This window comes from Octopus sinensis, linkage group LG1 (assembly GCF_006345805.1).
Source record: "Octopus sinensis linkage group LG1, ASM634580v1, whole genome shotgun sequence".
NCBI lineage: Eukaryota > Metazoa > Mollusca > Cephalopoda > Octopoda > Octopodidae > Octopus > Octopus sinensis.
Window position 1 is genome coordinate 14,715,292 of NC_042997.1, and position 20,815 is coordinate 14,736,106.

The window sequence follows — 20,815 nt, forward strand, 5'->3', positions numbered from 1 at the left end:
ACTTTTTAAAAAGATTTTTTAAATCTGATTCTTTCTGCCTGTGTTTGTTCCATGATAACATCACAGTTTTATAAAATTTGAAATATCACATTTAAAAGATCATTGAACAGAAATTCCCATTTTTGATTGCAATATTATTCCAGAGAATATTAAGGCTATGATATTAAGTCCAACAGAAATAAATTTTCTCTGAGAAGCAAATCTAAGCAAAATGGACTTCATTTTTGCATTTGATTTGCAACATTCTTGATGTGAATTCATGTGTTGAAACAAATTTTGTTGTATCTTGGGAGTATCATTACACCAATAATAATAACACACACACAGGTACAATTCCACTTCTTTCTTGTTAAACCTTGGAGCAAGAGGGGAAGTCACTGAAAAGGTCAAGAACAGCAACAAAAAAACTTTGACTAACAAACAACCAATTAGTTGTTTAACTAGCACATTAAACAAGCAAATTAGTTATTTGGTTAGATATTTACCCAATTGGCTAACAATAAAGAAGTGGAATTGAATTTGTGCATGTGTTATTATTGGCATAATGACCCTCCCAAGACACAACAAAACAAGCAAAATCTAATTTGCAAAGATGATTTAAGACATCATGAAAAATGATAACAACCCATGTTGAAAGAGAATTGACATTATTAGTAACTCACCTGTAAATGTTCTCGATTTAGAAGCAATAATTTCTGATTTTTGTTTCACTGTTACACAAAGGTGCATCATAACAATCATGGTTAAAATCATAATGATACTTTGGAATAATAATGGAAATTCATAAAATTTGCCAAACCTTTAAAAATAAAAAGAGCAATAAAGAGAGAAACAGGAAATAAAATCAAAAACATGTTAAATGGTAAAAATGAACAATAACAAAGAAAAAATTGCTATTTAACAATATATATAATCATCATTATCATCATCATAAAATGTACATGTTCCATGCTGGCATAGGTTGAATTGTTTGATAGAATCCAATACGTCCAAGGACTGCATGAAACTCCAATGTCTGCTTTAGCATGGTTTCTATAGCTGGATGCACTTCCTAATGTCAACCACTTTACAGTACATATTGGGAGCTTCTGTTATGGCACCAGCATATATCCTCATCATCATTATCCTCATCAAAATGTTCACCTTTTCCATGCTTGCCTGGATGAAACAAAATTCACTGAGGTAAATTTTCTTCATTCAGATGTTCTTCCTGTCACCAACAAAACAATCACCTACTTCAATGCACGATAATATTTCCCCAAACCCTTTCAACTAGAACAACATAACAACTAGACATGATTTCATGGGGAAACTGCAAATAAATGACATTGCTTCTATGACGGTTTCATTTACATACAACTAGCATGGGACCTCAAGACAAGGCCACACGCATACACACACATATAAACACACACTGTAACAATATCTGTGGAAATTTCACAGCTGATTTTGTGGCACAATGTCAGCTATAAATAATTCCCTGTTCAATAATCATATCATGTCATTTTTTTTCATTATGTTTTGATTAATTTCTAGGAAATCTTTTCTATTCCCTTTAGTCATGTTTTCTCATATCAGCTTGTGCAAAATATTCTTGCCTATCATCATCATTCATATTTTGCCTTCTTTCTTCATTAACATTTCCCTATCGTTTATCATGATACCTTCTACCTCCATTTCTTGCATTGATTTCATTCATTCCCTTCTGGGTTGATACTTCTTGTTGTTCCCAATTCTCTTCCTCCTTTCCCCAATCTGTCCCTGTATGTTTTCTGTTTCTCTCATTCTAACTCTCACTGTCATACCCAGTGATCACTGTCTGCTGTAAAGCACCAAACTCCATTTCAGTAATAAAATAATTTTAAAAGCATTAGATATCATATAGTTGGTAACACCCATATCCAGTATAGACAGCTACATATCTTTTACAACACTCACATTCATACAAATACCAATGGTATGTAGACATATATATATATAGCCACCACTCTCTCACACATAAGGACCAAAGAATTTCACTTTTTTTCTCTTTTTCTTTTGTTTTCAACAGAACAATTTTGATAAAAAGTGGAGTAAGCAAATCCCTTGAACACCTCACACAGTGAATTGTTTAAAGAGGCAATGGCTTGTATGGGGCCATTTACCCTGTCTGGTACTGCTGATAGCAACAGTTAGTGCAAGTCTGCCATGAGACTGATGAACAGCAAGACCTCAAATGGATGGCCACTGACTCTCATAAGTTCCTCTGCCTTTTCACAGGTTTATTCTTTTTCACCCCAAAGGGTGTCCAATAATCACTCTCTTCACCAAGAAAGCATGGTAGGGTTGCAAGTTAAATTGCCAACAACCAAACTATGTGGCAATTTGGACTAGGTTACATTTTACCAGTAGCACTTGAGAGTGACCTGACAAGCAGATAGACAGTCATGCATACATACATACATATGTCACATAAAAAGCACTCTGTAAAGTGGTTGCATTAAGAAGTACATCCAACCATAGAAACAATGCCAAAGCAGACAGAAGATCTTAGCACAATCCTCTGGTTAGCCAGCCCCCATCAAACCATCCAACCCAAAACAGTATGGAAAATAGACAATAAATCATGATATATATCATCATCATCATCATCATCATTTAGCGTCCGCTTTCCATGCTAGCATGGGTTGGACGGTTCAACTGGGGTCTGTGAAGCCAGAAGGCTGCATCAGGCCCAGTCTGATCTGGCAGTGTTTCTACGGATGGATGCCCTTCCTAACGCCAACCACTCCGTGAGTGTAGTGGGTGCTTTTTACGTGCCACCTGCACAGGTGCCAGACGGAGCTGGCAAACGGCCACGGACGGATGGTGCTTTTTACGTGCCACCGGCATGGAGCCAGGCGAGGCTGGCAACGGCCACAAACAGATGGTGCTTTTTACGTGCCACCAGCATGAGGCCAGTCGGGGCGGCGCTGGCAACGGCCACGAACGGATGGTGCTTTTTTTACGTGCCACCGGCATGGAGCCAGGCGAGGCAGGCAACAGCCACAAACAGATGGTGCTTTTTACGTGCCACCGGCATGAGGCCAGTCGGGGCGGCGCTGGCAACGGCCACGAACGGATGGTGCTTTTTTTACGTGCCACCAGCATGGGGGCCAGGCCAGGCTGTCAACGGCCACGAACGGATGGTGCTTTTTACGTGCCATATATATATATTAACAAACACATCATCATCATTATAACATGAGACAAAATAAACTTATTACCATGTGGTAAGAAGTTTGCTTCCCAACCACACGGTTCCAAGTTCAGTCTCACTGCATGGTACCTTGGCAAGTATCATCTACTACAGCCGCAGGCCAATCAAAGCCTCATGAGTGGGATTTGGTAGACAGAAACTGAAAGAAGCACATTGTATATATAAATTTATATATCTATCTGTGTGTGTGTGTGTCTTTGTATCTATGTTTGTCCCCCACTACTGCTTGATAATTGGTGTTGGTGTGTTTACATCCCCATAGCTTAACAGTTCAGCAAAAAGAGACCGCTTGAATAAGTACCAGGCTTAAAAATATGAAAAAAAATGTACTCGGGGTCAATTCATTCAACTAAAATATCTTCAAGACAGTGCCCCAGTATGACCGAAATCTAATGACTGAAACAAGCAAAAGATAAAAGATACCAGCTAAGAGTAAAAAGGGGTTAAACACATAAACATCATGTCTCTCATTTCCCTTAGACTCACCTACCTTCTAACCTTCCTATTTGTGGATACAGACCATCACTAGTTTCATTAGACTTTACTGTTTCACCTTAAAGGCCACATCCAATTTTTTTCGGTTTTGAGAACTCCTTAATTCAAGCTATATATATCACGTGACCGACCAGACCATCAAATATAGTTACACATCGCTGGTCACAATGCGTTTGCATTGTTTTAGCCTTCGAATGACGCCACCCCACTGGCTAAGCGAGCAGGTTGACAGAAGAAAGAGTGGGAGAAAGAGTGGTGAAAGAGTACAGCAGGGATCACCACCCCCTGCCGGAGCCTCGTGGAGCTTTTAGGTGTTTTCGCTCAATAAACACTCACAACGCCCGGTCTGGGAATCGAAACCGCGATCCTGCGAACGCGAGTCTGCTGCCCTAACCACTAGGCCATTGCGCCTCCACATATATATATATATATATATACACACACACACACCACACACACACACACATATATATATATTGCATGCTATATTTGGAACTATTTGACCGCTTGCTAATTTACCTATTTAAGCATCAAATAATTATTTTAAAACTTGTGTTTGACATTTTACCAAGATTTTAAAATAGTCACAGCCAACTAGTCAGAGGTTTTATGGTATGTATCCCTTCCTCCCTTGCTACATTGTGTCTCTGGAGAACAGTTGTAGAAACACTATCTTGTTATGTTTCTGATAGAAATGCAATGAACCAGTGATTGGCCCATTGGAAACTTACAATCAATGATGCTGTTGTTCACAAAATGCATGGTCAGAATATCTTTTCTAGATGTAGAAGAGGCTATGTCATATGAAATCTGCTTCCCAACAACATGGTTTCAGGTTCAATTCCTCTGTATGGCACCTGGGGCAAGTGTCTTTTACTATAGCTTTGGACCAACCAAAACCTTGTGAATGGATATAGAAGGCAGAAACTGAAAGAAACCTATTGTTTGGAATGACTTTGATCAGAGATTTACTCAAACAGGTTTGACCTAGGCCTCTATTAAATTTGAATAAAACAGATTACATCCAATGAATTTTTTAAGAAGTGTAGTGTAAAGATGTCAATAGAATTGACCCGACTTCAGTACATTATTATAGCTAAATAATCTTTGAACTGTGATTTAATATGACTTCAGAACAGTGAAGTATCATAACAGATACAATAAAACACATTGTTTAAAGGCATACTGTTTCAGCCATTTTCATAAATCTGCCCTCAATTAAATGTAGCTGCTCTACTGGCAAGAAATGGCAACCAAATACCTCTCAGATCACATTATACCATTTTTTTTAAAAAAAGAAAGATTTATAAAATAATATAGTCCAAGATACACATATCATCACTTTAACATCTACTTTTCTATGCTTGGATGAATTTGTTGAGCCAGATTTTCTCTGGCTGGATGCCCTTCCTATCACCTTGTTTGTAAGCAAGGTAGTATTTCCCCATGACCAGTCATGTTTTCCCAGAAGATTTGAAATGAAGAGCACTGCTTGCATGACAACTATCATACAATGTCAAGATTAAGAGGATAGTAATGCATGCATGCATGCATGCATGCATACATACATACATACATACATACATACATACATACATACATACATGCATGCATGCATATATGTGTAGGCTATGTCATGTTTCTGGGGAAGACATTACACATGTGATTAGCAGCTGTCCTAAAATGTTGTCACGCTACTACCTCCCTATGCAGCATGATGTTGTTGCTAAAACAATTTACAATGCCATCCACGAAAAAGACTGTCCTGAAATAAACTTTAAAAATATCTTTGTTATGGAATACATTCATAAACACCAACTCAAGGAATAGTGGTGGAATGTTCCCATCAAAACTTCTGTCAAATGGCCAGATATTGTTGATTGGGACAGAGGGGAAAAGGTATGTACCGTCATAGATGTCAGCTACCTTGCTGATATGAATATCTCTTTGAAAATCAAATAAAAAGAGGATATCTATGGACAACTGCTTCAAAACCTCCAGCTTCTATATCCAGACTATGAATTTATATTCATACCAATAATAATTGGAGCACTAGGTTTTGTTAGTAAATGCTTAGAGGAGAATCTGGAAAAACTGGGATTTTCAGAAAAAGAAAATGACCAGCTGATTTGTACATTACAGTGAGTGGAACAGTAAAAATATGCAAGACTTTTCTCAAGTTCCAAGTGTGAATTTGTCTGTGTTAACTACATCGCAATGATGGAGCCTTGTATCTTTGTTGGAAGCTGGCTCCCTCCTCAGTGGAAGATTTATAATAATTTAAAAACAGACATACCTACCTACATACATATATACACACACACACACACCACACACACACACACACACACACACACACACACACACACACACACACACACATACATACATACATACATACATACATACATACATACATACACATACATACATACATACATACATACATACATATGCAGTGCCGCCTTGACTAGCTCCTGTGCCGGTGGCATGTAAAAAACACCAACCGCTCATGGCCACTGCCAGCCTCCCCTGGCACCTGTGCTGGTAGCACATAAAAAGCACTGCCAGATCAGACTGGAGCCTGGTGCAGCCTCCTGGCTTCCCAGGCCCCGGTTGAAACGTCCAACCCATGCTAGCATGGAAAATGGACGTTAAACGATGATGATGATGATGGTGATGATACACACTGTCCTTCTTTAAGTTTATATCTACCAAATCCACTCACAAGACTTTGGCAGGCCTGGAACAATAGCAGAAAACACTTGTCCAAGGTGCTCTGAAGTGGGATTGAATCTGAAACCATGTAGTGAGAAACATGTAGTTGGTTAGAATACCTTTCATAGTAGGCTTTATTGGGTTCTTGCACCAGTACCTACTCAGATTATGAATGCCTTTTCCATCAAGATCAAGAAAAATATATATATGTTTTATCCATCCATCCGCAAATCCTGGGAGTGTCATCAGTGTAGAGTCCCCATGTACCTCCTCCATAGAGTCTTATCAGAAGCAACTGTTCTTTGACTTTTTGGAGTGGATTCCCAAGTGACCAACTGAAACTATGGATATTATCCAACCATTCTGTTCTTGATATACCTTTAGGTCTCCTGCCAGTTAGTTCAGTTTGAAGAATTCAATTTGAAGGTCTTTCCTGTGACATTTTAATCACATGTCCATATTATTGGAGCTGTAACTTTTCAATGTGAAAAATCAGTGGCTCACCCTCATCTCTCTGATCTCCAAGCTTTACATGAATGGAATATCAAATAGTTTAAAACTGAATAACATTGCCAATAAATAATTGACACAATTTAAGAATTATGAGATTTCATAAACAAATTATGAAAATATTAGAGCAAAAATTAAAAAGATATGTTAAAATAATTTGTAAATAATGAAACTTGAAACACCTTATAGCTCAGCAATTTGAAACTAAGACTAATTAACATGGTTTTATTGAGTAGTTTAAAAAGGAAAACTTACCAGAACATTATTCGTAAAATGTTGGCAACCAGCAGTGTTAAACAAACAAATGTAGAAAAGCCATCAGCATTAGCGGAGCGTTTGATATCAGCATATTGTGGAATGAAGGGAACCACCCCCCCAAACATCATGGCTGATGCTGAACCCCAACGGATGATATTCTGAAAACTCACTTCAGGAAGTTCCATACTGATCATATCAAGATCCAACACAACCATTCTTAGGAGGGAAACCTATAAAAGGAAGAATACAGAAGAAAGAAAAATAAGTAAATGGTGATAGTTATCTTTATCAAATATTTTGCTTTTACATGTGGTTTGCAAGAATCACAAAATCTACACCGTATACGTGCCCAAGTACATGTGCACGCATATACATACACATGTTCTCTCTAATATGCTTACTCATAGAATCCACTATGCCACAAACATGCATCTATTTACACAGACACACAGAAACACATACACACATATATATTCTCTCTCTCTCTCTTCTCTCTCTCTCTCTCTTCCTCTCTCTCTCTCTCTCCATCTCACATATATCCTCACTTACATGTAACACTATAAATACAGAGACTGCAAACCAAGAGACAGACAAACAGACAGACCTGAAACTGACTCAGAGTAGAGAGGGTATGTCATTGATGAGGTTGCGAATGACAACAAAAGAACTTTGAGAAAACTGATTGTTAAACCAAACGATCACTCAAACAATCAATTAGCTAATTGGTAATATGGTTAACCAATTGATAAATAATAAAAATAATGAAATGAAATAGAACCAGTGATTGTGTGAAGAAGTGTCATACCCTAACAGTGGAAGGGACCTGTGGAAGAGGTAGACCCAGGAAGACATGGGATGAGGTGGTGAAGCACATCCTTCAAATGTTGGGCCTTACAGAGGCAATAACAAGAGACCAAGACCTTTGGAGACATGCTGTGATTGAGAAGACCCGGCAAGTAAAGTGAGATTGCAACCATGGCTGATGCCAGTATTGCATAACCAGCCCATTTAAAAGTACCCTTGAATCATTGGGCGATATGCTGTGCTTGAGAAGAACTGTTGAGTCAAGTGAAATTGTAGTCATAGCCAATGCCAGTGCCGCTTGACTGGCATGTGTGCTGGTGGCATGTAAAAAGCATCATTCAAACGTGGGCAATGCCAGTGCCCCTGACTGGCTCCCGTACTGGTGGCACATAAAAAGCACCCACTACACTCTCGGAGTGGTTGGCGTTAGGAAGGGCATTCAGCTGTAGAAACCTTGCCAGATCAGATTGGATCCTGGTGCAGCCTACAGGCTTGCCAGTCCTCCGTCAGACCGTCCAACCCATGCCAGCATGGAAAACAGACATTAAACAATGATGATGATGATAATAATGACCCTCCTAAGATACAAAATCTTCATAAAACATTTTAACCCTTTAGCATTCATATTATTCTGTCCAATGTAATGCTTATTTATTCACAGTTTTGAATTCATCATGCACTATTTCATAGCTTTGAAATTTCACTGATGTGATTGTTTATTTTTAAAATGACACAGTGGGGTAGGTGTGAGAGGCCAGATCTAGCCAGTTTAAACATAAAACATGTAGGTAGAATATTTGGATTAGACGTGGCTAGTTTAACTGCTAAAGGGTTAAACTAATTGATGTTTTACAATACACGAGTGACACACATTCCTAACTGGTGCCTTGCAGCACACAGACACTCACATTACCAACTTGTGCCTTGCAGTACATAAGACATCCCAATGATGGAGCCTTGTATCTTTGTTGGAAGCTGGCTCCCTCCTCAGTGGAAGATTTATAATAATTTAAAAACAGACGAGATATACAAACATACCTACCTACATACATATATACATTGCTAACTATGTTTGAAACCACAGAAAAATATGTGACTGTCGTAGTTAAAACAATATTGTCATGTTTAGTCAACAACACAATTGAAATATTTTAAAAGTACTTGTATTGACTTTCTTTTATAGTTCATGTCATCTGAAATTTGTTCCATGACATTAAGCACATATAAATATGAAATATTGTTTAATAAAAATTATCTGATGCCAGCCAGTGAGAACACTTGAAAAAAATTTTTATTTTCAGTTCAAAACAACCTGGTCAGCATTTGTAAGCATAAGACAAGGAGTAGTGTTTGATGTTTAAAAAATAATCTTTCATCTTTGCCTCAAGTTGGTCAATATGTTGTGAAGGATGGACAGAAATTGTGCAGAGGTTCATTGTGTGTGTGTGTGTTTAAGAAGCTTGCTTCCCAACGATGTTGCCATTGGTTCAGTCCTACTACATAGCACCTTCAGTGAGTGTCTTCTACTATAGCCCCAGGTCAACCAAAGCCTAATGAGTGAATCTGGTCGATGGAAACTGAAAGAAGCCTGTTCATGTGTGTGTGTACTCTTTTTTTCGACATCATGTGGTGGTTGTAAATGAGTATTATCATCATACAAGCAAGGTTGTTCATTTCCAGTCTTCCGTGAATATCCATGCTAACAAATTCTCTTTGACCCATGCAAGCATGAAAAAGTGAACATCAAATGGCAATGTTGATGATGATGATGATTATGATGATGACGATGATGATGATTTGCCATGGAACAACATTCTGATTAAAATTTTAAAGTTGTTTATCAATAATAAAACCAGGATAAATAAGAAAACAACTGTTTCTGACAGAAGTAGGTTATCACGCAACAAAACATTACACAAGAACCAGCCATAAATTTCAAAGTTTACTCCACTTAAAACAATTACAAGAAAAAGTATCTTTTCTAAATCTGTCATATAATGAAGAGAACAAGTTGAATGGGTTTTCTTTTATCTCTCTCTTTTCTGATGTTTCCATATGCCTGTGATTTTCTGCATAAATTAGAGACACATATATGCACACATATACATTTACACCCATAAGACATCAACCAACCTGAACCTACGGCAGAAGAAACTTCCCTAAGAATGGCAATGTAAGATTGCTCCCAGAACCACATGGTTTTGAAGTGAACCTTTTAGCTACACAGTTATACTTGTGCCCATGTATCTACGTATGTACTATGTATAAATATTGGGTTGTCCAGAAAGTTTGTGCCAATTTTTTAAGGAAAGAAAAAGGTCAATAAATACTTGCCATTACATTTTTAATCAACCAAATATGAACCATTTTGTTGAACAATGAGTCTCCATCTTTCCTTTAACTTGAAAATACCCTCTTCCCAGAATTGAGGTGGTTTCATGGCAAAGAATTCATCAAGGTATCTTTTTACATCATCCAAGGAATTGAAATTTTTACCATTAAGACTATTATGCAGAGACCTGAATAAGTGGAAATCCAAAGGAGCAATATCTGGGGAATATGGAGGGTGGGGTAACACATCCCAGCCGAGCTGCAGCAATTTTTGCCTGAATCTCAAAGCATCAAGTGCCCAAAATGAACTTTCTTATCTTCCATTTTAAAGGGTTACAGAATTAACACAGGTTATAGGAACATAAACCTTCTTCCACGAAAAGATAGCTTAAACTGTGCTCTAAATGGAGATGTAGTCAAATCCTATTTTATGGACTCAACCAGGTTCTAAAATAAGTCGAAAGGTAAGCTACTATAAATCGGCATGAACTTTCCAGACAACCCAATATATTATTTTTACTTCATAAAGAAGAAAATTAGAATATTAGAACTTGTTCTTATCACCTTTACAAGACAGTAACCATTTTGTTACCATATTTCTGATGAAATACTCTCCCTTCTATTCAATTAATTTTGAAAATGATAAAAAATTTTAGTAAAATAACTGCATCATATTAAGCTGGAATTTAGAACATAAACTGATATCAAATCATGTTTTAATCAAGATTGCATTAAAACAAGAAGTTTGTATTGTAGAGCCAAGGGTAGTCTCAGGTGTACTGGTATCAAAAAGTTTTTAAAAAATATGCAAAATTACTTAAATAGGTAAAATGATCTAAAATAATAACAGCTGTTGTTACATCCATTGAATGTGTGTATAATAATAATGGACCTAATAAATATGGTGTTGAAAATACAATATGTTTCACTTTCCATTTATGAGAATAATCAAATTTCTCTTTAACAGAATAACAAAATATATTATACCTTTTCATCTTTTACCCATATCAGTCACTGGACTGCTAACATGCTGGGGCAATACTTTGAAAGTTTTAGTCAATCAAACTGACCCCAGTACATATTGTTTTACATCTGGTACTTATTCTAATCAGTGAACCACTAAGTTACAGGAATGTAAACAAACCAGCACCAGTTATCAAGTGGTGAAGGTGGGGACTATCGCATATGCACACACACACACACACACACACACACATGAATGGTTTCCACACAGTTTCAATTCGCCATATTAATACACAAGGCATTGGTCAGCAGCCTGAGGCGATAGTCAAAGACGCTTGCCCAAGGTGCCAAGTAGTGGAATTGAACCTGAAACTACATGACTGCAAAGTGAGCTTGTTAACTACACAACTATGCCATATTCATCGACTCTACACATGTTGACAGCTGCAAGAAAACCATGTGCCAGGAGTAAATTCCAGAAAGCAGACAGATGGGGTGAGGGGGTGGGGACAATGTTCTAGATGGAAAGGATTCGACAGAATGGTAAGTATGGGAACTCCTGAAGAGTGTATAATATAGTTGAATCTTCTTTGAAAATACGGTAGTAGAAATGGTTGAAGGTTTCTAGTAAGGAAGGGAATGGATAATATTATTTGAATATAATTTTTTCTATGAGAAACATTAACATTTTCTGAATCTAAGAAAATTAAATAACAATAAAATATTGATTTTCATATTTTATGGTTATATAGATCAAAGAAAAGTCTACTATTATATCATTAGAATTCTTATAAGGTTCTTTTGTTCCCAATAATAGATTTTTTAAAATTTTAAACTGAAAAAGATTTTTTTTTTTAATTACAAAATATAAAGAAGAGAAAAAGTTATAGAAATAATTTCTTTTTATAATGAAAACTTGATAAAAGGAGATTATGAACATAATTTAATGGGTAATTTTCCTTCCAACATTCATAAAAAAAAAAACACATCCCTCTGAAATATCAAAACGTTACATTTATATTTAATGCAGAAATAAATCGACCTTATACATTTTCTCCATTATTCTTGAGGTAGACTTTTGAAACAATAGCATCATTGGTTATAAGCTTTCAGCTGGTCAATCACTGCTTCATTACATTTCTGATGGAAAGAGTGACAAGGAATGTTTAGCGCAATGCAAGAGTCTTAGTCTGTAAAGCCCCATTTTTATGCTGGTCACTTTCTCACCTTTTCTCTCTCTCTCTCTGTCTGCATATATGCATGTATGTGTATACATATACACACACCCATATATACATATACATACATAAAGTGACAGATAGAGGAAAAACAATCTGAGGAGACTGGTGGTGGTCTGTGTTGCAGGCCTCCACCTGTTACCTTGGATTATATATATATATATATATATATATATATATATATATATATAATAAATCTCTGAACGAGGTATAAACAGTAGCTGAACGACAATGTGAAGTATATTTGCCACTTAAATGTGGCTAACCACTAAGGGTGGATGCTACTGTAGCTTGTAGCCCCAGGAGAACATCTTCTCCAGATGGCTATTGACACACTTTCTGTGCCCTATCAGTATTTGCAAAGGGAAGCCATCCTTCCCATCATTGACCTGACGTGATATGCACAGACTCGGGTTTCTGGGTATTTACCTGTCGTCAGCACACGACAATCACCGGTCTTCGATGCGAAGGGGTCCCAATGCAAATACACATATCTTTTTTTTCCATTGATATATATATGCATGTGTGTGTGTATCTGGGACCCCCTTCAGTCACGACACTGACCATGCGATTGCACCTAGAAAGTTACCCTCCTAGTCACAAGTCTGGGCAAGGTGGTTTTATGGAAGACCAGCAGTCGCCCATGCATACCGGCCTCCCCTCTCCACACCACCAGTGTTATCCAAGGGAAAGGCAAAGGCCGATACAGCTTGGCACCCGTGACATCGCAACTCATTTCTACAGCTGAGTGAACTGGAGCAACGGGAAATAAAGTGTCTTGCTCAAGAACACAACACGCAGCCCGCTCCGGGATTCGAGCTCACAACCTCACGATCGTAAACTCGACGCTCTAACCACTGAGCCATGCGCCTTCACACTGTGTGTGTATAGTTGTCTGAAAATACATACACCTTGTATGAAACCCAATCGGACATTGGCTTTTATGAGAATAACATGTGCCAGGAGTAAATGCCAGGCAGCATCAACAATAAAAACAATCCTTCCAGCTATAGGCACAAGACCAGAAATTTTGTAGGAAAGAGCTAGTCAATTACATCAACCCTGAGTATTTAACTGGTATTTATTTTAATAACCCCTAAAATAATGAAAGGCATAGTTGACCTTGACAGAATTTGAACTCACAATCCAAAGGACAGACGAAATGCTGCTTAGCATTCTGTCTGGTATGGTAATGATTCAGCAATAATAATAATAATAATAATAATAATCCTTTCTATTATAGGCACAAGGCCTGAAGTTTTGGGGGAAGGGACGAGTCAATTACATTGACCCCTGTGTTTCACTGGTACTTAATGTATCGGCCTCAAAAAGATGAAAGACAAAGTTGACCTCGGCAGAATTTGAACTCAGAACATAGCCACAGATGAAATACTGCTTAGCATTTCGCCCGGCGTGTTAACAATTCTGCCAGCTCACTGCCTTAGCAGCAATAATAATAATAATGTGTGTGCGTGTGTGTGTATTTACTTACACATACACACACACACACACACACACATGTACAGAGGTACATGGCTTAATAATGGTTAGGATGTTGGACTCATGATTGTAAGATTGTGGTTTTGATTCCTGGACCAGGTGATGAACTGTGTTCTCCAGCAAAACAATTAATTTCATATTGCTCCAGTCCACTCGGCAGGTAAAAATGAATAATCCTGCCAAGGACTAGCATCTCATCCAGGAAGAAATAATACACCAGAGAAACTGGAAAACTGACTTTATGTTACTTACAGAGTAATGAGGACCAACCTAAACATGTACGCACACAGGTATGCACATACATGTATACACACACAAATACACTTGTTCACACACATGGCTGGCTGCCACATGGTTCCTAAAACAAATTCCACTCAAAAGATATTGAATAAACCAAGGCTATACTAAAAGATACTTTCTCAAGGCATCACAGAGTAGAATGAATCCTCAAACAAGGTAGTAGCAAAATAAACTCCTTAACCACAAAGCTATACAATACACAGTTAGTGACATTATACACAAAAATAAAATATTGAAGTTCAAGAAGCCACAGCCACAACCTGTTTTAATTCCTTCTCAGAGTCTTTTAAATTTACTTACAACGCTAATGGAATAAACACTGTGAATATCATTTCAAAATCTGAAGTAATATGTTTAAGTAAACTGGAAATGTTGCTGTGTAACTGAGACTTGTGACTCACAACTGTGTTTCCAGATTCAGTCCCACTACATGGTACATTGGACAAGTGTTGGTCACTGTCTTGAGAGCAAATTTGACAGACGGAAACTCTGTGTGTGTGTGTGAGTGTGTGTGTGCGCGCGCACGCACATGCGTCAATGCGTGTGTATGTTAGTCTTGCACAGTTTGACACCCATCATAAGCTTGTTTACTTCCCCCAAATATAATGGTTTGGTAAAAAGAGACTGACAGAACTAGAACTAGACTTAAAAAGAAGTACTGAAATCAATTAATCAAACTAAACTTTTCATGACAGTGGCCCAGCAAGGCTGCAGTTCAATGAGTGAAACAAGAAAAAGAATAAAAAAATAATGTACCAATCCGCAAAAGTTTAACGTATTTTGTATTACAAAAATTACCCAGTTTTATTAAATTTTTACCAGATTGGAATTTCTGCAATTTAATAACCAGTTGATATCTATCATCAATAAATTCATACAATTTATCGGCATTGTGTTTCACCTATTCCTTGTTGCTTGTATGAGAAAAATTTTGAGTATTCACACTAGTATTGTAATAATTACTGCAGACAATTCTTGTTTTCTTTGAGTTGGTCTATGTTCTTTTAACCGTCTTAATTTAATTCTACATTACAAATTATATATATATCCAATATCACCTGTTCAACTAGTTTCCAGTCATCTTTCTCACTGTATACTGGCCCAAAGAAATTGATTTTTCAGTATTGCAAAAAAAAAAAAAAAAAAAAAAAAAGATCCTATGTTTTTAAATGAATTATTGTTATCATTATTATACAATTTAATAAGGCAACAAGCTGGCAGAATCATTAGCAAGCCAGGCAAAATGCTCACTGGCATTTTGTGTGTCTTTATATTCTGAGTTCAAATTCTGCTGAGGTCAACTTTGCCTTTCTTCCTTTCATGGTCAACAAAACAGGTATAAGTTAAGCACTGGGGTCGATGTAATTGACTAGCCACCTTCCCACAAAATTTCAGGTCTTGTGCCTATAGTAGAAAGGATTATTACACAATTTAATAAGGTAGTGAGCTGGCGGAATCATTATTGCACTAGACAAAGTACTTAGCAGCCTTTTATTTGTTTTTACATTTTGAGTTCAAATTCTGCTGAGGCTGACTTTGCCTTTCATCTTTTTAGGGTCAATAAATTAAGCATCAGCTGAACACTGGGGTTGATGTAATAGAGTGGCCCCTTTCCCCAAAATTTCAGGCTTTGGGCCTATAGCAGAAAGGATTATTATACAAATTAACTCCTGATCCTCTGTGTGTGAGTCTCATTTCATACATAGGGAATTGGAATGGAGCTACTTAGGAGCAAAGTACAACACAAAAATAGGGAATGAGAGAATATCATCATCATCGTTTAATATCCACTTTTCATGCTAGCATGGGTTGGACGATTTGACTGAAGACTGGCAAACCAGATGGCTGCACCAGACTCCAATCTGATCTGGCAGAGTTTCTACAGCTGGATGCCCTTCCTGACACCAACCACTCCGAGAGTGTAGTGGGTGCTTTTACGTGCCACCGGCATGAGGGCCAGTCAGGTGGTACTGGCAATGGCCATGTTCAAATGGTGCTTTTTATGTGCCACCTGCACAGGAGCCAGTCCAGTAGCACTGGCAACGATCTTGCTCAAATGTTTTTTCATGTGCCACCAGCACAAGTGCCAGTAAGGCAACGCAGGAAACAATCATGCTCAAATGGTGATTTTTATGTGCCACTGGCACGATTAAATTAAAAATCAAAGGAACACTAAAAAATATATGAACACCAAATGATATATGAGGTAGGAACACTAAATAATATATGGGACTATTAAAAAATTTGTTTTTAAGAGACAATATAAACTGTTTGATATATTAAACAATGAATCTTCAGAAATATTTAATAACAGTTTCATGCTTGCACAACCTCTGTTCTCTTGATGGGACATCGCATTGTGCATGACATGTGACATAATCTATGAAGCTGAGTTACCTGGTACTTTCAATATGACTCATAAGGTATGTTCATGATGCTACAAGCATCCAGTATATAAGCAATATAACAGTGCAATAATGATTAGTATAATTGATCAATCAGCAAGCAATGCATGGATCAACTCCTGTCAGATATTAACCACACTTTTCCTTTTGCCCTATGTTTGCACAGTAGTTAATATTGATTTGTATAAAAATCCTAACAATTGATATGTACATACATATAAGCATGCATACATACATTCATAGATACATATATTCGCATATAGAAGCATACATATGATACAAAAACACTCAGTGGATGATGAAGCACGTACTAATGAATGATACAAAGTATATTCATTGGTAAGGTGAGAATAGTTGAAGAGACAAAGGAAAGACATAGCTCTCTTTGAATCAGTAAACACAAAATGACATCTTTCAAATATTTACAATATTCAGTAGAAGTAGTTAATCACTCCTATGGTACCTATATAGCAACAGTAAAGGCATGGTGGCCAGGGTAAGGACAGGGTGAAAGAAGTTTAAGGAGCTATTACTTCTGTTCACAACAAAGGGTTTCTGTTTCCAAGTGAACAGCTAAACTATAAGACACTTTTGTATGAAGTGTGATGTTGCTTAGTAGAAGGTGATGGATGCTGAATATAGAGAATGTGCAAAGGTTGGAAACAAATGAGATGTATGTGCTGCTGTGGTGCATGTTTAATATCAGCTTGCATGAATTATGGAACACAGATAAGTTGTGAGAAAAAAATTGGTGTCAGAGAAATCGGCAGTGATGTGTAAGAAAGAAGACCACACTGGCATGGAGAAACCAATGTGTATGACGGATGGTAAGGTGGGTGAAGAAGTACCAAACAATCGAAGTGAAAGAAGCTTGTAGAAGAAGGAAAATGAAGAAGCTATGGGATGAAGTGGTGAAAAGCTCATCTCAGAATGCTGATCCTCACAAACAACTGAAGTACTCAATATGCTAAAAATAGCATCCAAATTTACCTGGACTCACATCCTATGTTAAGAAAAGAGGATACATTGGATATGGACCCGTAAATACTATATACCAGGAAATATAAGGTGGTCCCAATTAGAATCCCTTTGATCATAGAGATATTGACTAAGATCCACAAGAACTAAACAACAATAACAGCAACAACAAGATAAAATTCTGATTTGTAGCATAGGTAAGGTATAAGGTCAAAAATTTTGGAGAATAGGTATAAATGAATAAATCAACCACAGTACTTGATGGGCATAATTTTATTGATCCCAAAAAAGATGAAAAGCAAAGCCAAACTCAGTGAGATTTGAACTGCGAAGGGGTGTAATACCATATAGCATATTGTCTGGTGATTTACCATTTCTACTATCCACCACCTTTGTTGTATGAGAAAATGAAGTCAAGCCTATTATATAGAGGAGAAGAACTAAAATTATGGGGAAGTTATATATTCAATCGCTGCAGATAATCATAAGCAAGTTATGTGTTAATGTATTCCCCCTTCTCTATGATAAAATGATTAGTTTACAATATCTGAAAAAGATGCTGTCCCTGAAAACATTTATGATATGTAAATAAATAAATAAATACCAATGCTTGCATTGATATTTCATAAAATAACAATTGGTAACATTTCTATTCTCCATAAAGATGATTTAAACAGCAGGGGTTCGGGGTGATGAGACATCTATTCTATTGTCTGAAAACTCATTATTAGTTGAACTCTTGCCTTTGGTATTGTGTACCTCTTCACTTCTTCGTCTTTTTTTATTTTTTAAGTAATGTTAGTAGAAGTACTCCCACTTCATAGTTGGATAATTAGAATGAAGGTCGGCAATTTTTAAAGCTCATGCTCTACAAACTCATGCAGATATTCAACTTTGTTGAACCCTCTAACTGGGAAAACCATGAAAATATATATATATATATATATATATATATATATATATATATATATGTATATATATTATATATATATATATTTATGTGTGTGTGTATTTATATATATATAAAATATAACCCATGCCAGCATGGAAGGCAGACGTTAAACGATGATGATGGTATGTGTGTGTGCATATATATATATATATTATATATATATATATACACACACACACATATATATATTCTTATTAATTTAGGCCATTGATAAGAAGGGAGAAGCAATGCAGTGTCTAACAGTATATAAAGAACAATCTAAAACTATAAAATATATTGTTTATTGTAACTGAAATAAAGATGAAAGTGATGTTGTATAAAGAGATAACTTCAAATGGCTGGTTCTTTTTTTTTAATAGTGAATTTATAAAACTGTCTTTGATAGAGAGCTGCAGTTAAGCACTAAATACAAATTAGAAACAATCGTTAGCATAAAGATATGGAATGGAAGTGAAGAGCAATATGTAAAATAAACATCGATGATTTGTTTGAGGAAAAATAAGCATTATATATGTGAGTGACTATTAAATAAAAAAAAATACATGAATTTTTTTTGTCAAGAAGTAGTATAGATTCTTTGATATATTAAGTGATGGAAGTTTAGGGATATTAAATATCAGAAAATTTCTTAGATATATTGAATGCTTTCCCACTGCTTTGTAATTATATACATGTGAAAAAAAAATGTTCATTTAAAAAGCAAATATCTCTGTTAAAGGACAGGTGGAAATGTTGTGAAGTGGTAAGGATGATGAGTAACATTGATTTTGATAATTACTACACAGACTGTTCAAAGCATTGGTTCCCTACTGGTAGAAAAGAAGTTAGAACTATAGTCAAAATTCATGAAAAAGATACATATTTGTTAATGCAGGATTCGACAATTTATTCATACAAAGAAAAGATAACAGATTTTGAAGAATTGATTTTGAAATTACATTAACTTCTATGTCAGAAGTCTATACTGTTATAAATATAAGAAAGTGAGGAACAGAAATATATACATAATGATAATAATCATCATCATTATAATCATCATCGTCATTGTTTCGAGATCTACTTTTTCATGCTTGCATGGGTTGAAGTGAATTTTCTGTAGCCAGATACTTCTCCTGTTACCAACCCTCACTTGTTTTCAAGTAAGGTAATATTTCCCCATGACCAGACATATTTTCATGGGAATCAAAGGATACCATTTGCATGACAGTGACACTCATTTACAACTAACATGCAATGTCAAGGCATGAGACAGTAACACACATGCACACACATATACATATCTATATATATGAATGGCAATTTCTATCTGTCTGTCTGTATGTCTGTCTATCTATATATAAATGGCAATTTCTGTCTGTCTGTCTATATATAATTGACAATTTCTGTCTGTCTGTCTATATATAAATGGCAATTTCTGTCTGTCTGTTACCATCTTAGTGCCTAAACCAGCAAACCAATATTCAAAAAACTTTACATACATGTTACACTAACATCCAGTTCAATAACAGGCTAATTGGATTTCAATAAAAATCTATAATGCGCTCCCATTGGGTGAATTATGTGATAAAACAAGAAGGTTGCAATAAGTATTAGTCTGAGGGAAAGGTAGTAGCAGAGAGAGGGTGACTTATATCAGTGAAGGCAAGAACAGCGGTGGCAATGGGATGGTAACATTATTACAGCTGTCATATACACATGACACTGCACGCATACTTTTGTAAATACATAGATACAATACATACTCACACTTATATGGTTTATTTAAAATGAATTTCTTTCTTATGTATCATCAGGCACATGCTACATTTTGAGCAATAGGAAGGAAATTTAGTTAAAATTAATTATGTACTCTATAACATGTTTTGAGGTCTATAGTCATTTGATAAAAATCAAGATTTGAAGATATTTAGTACATGATGTGTATGTGTGTGCAAGTGTACACACACACACACAGCTGAAACTTGAAAGTCACTAACAACACTATTCTTGTTATGCACTCCTTCAGTTTAATGTAAAATTGTTATAATCATGTATTTACATAAAAACTAACATTCACACACACATATATATATATATATATATATATATATGTATATATATATATATATATACACACTCACACACA

At 36.2% G+C, this 20,815-nt stretch overlaps 1 protein-coding gene across 8 annotated transcripts in view; it reads right to left on the reverse strand.

Annotated features, from left to right (window-relative positions):
- Positions 1-20,815, reverse strand: part of LOC115214562 (solute carrier family 66 member 2-like) — a 221,412-nt gene that overhangs the window by 89,477 nt on the left and 111,120 nt on the right. For all 8 annotated transcript variants that reach the window (XM_036509875.1, XM_029783754.2, XM_029783755.2 and 5 more), the window contains 2 exons: positions 7,217-7,449; positions 663-799 (listed from right to left, as the gene is read on the reverse strand). In XM_036509875.1, the coding sequence (XP_036365768.1) occupies positions 663-799; positions 7,217-7,449 (370 nt within the window). The remainder of the gene's footprint in view (positions 1-662; positions 800-7,216; positions 7,450-20,815) is intronic.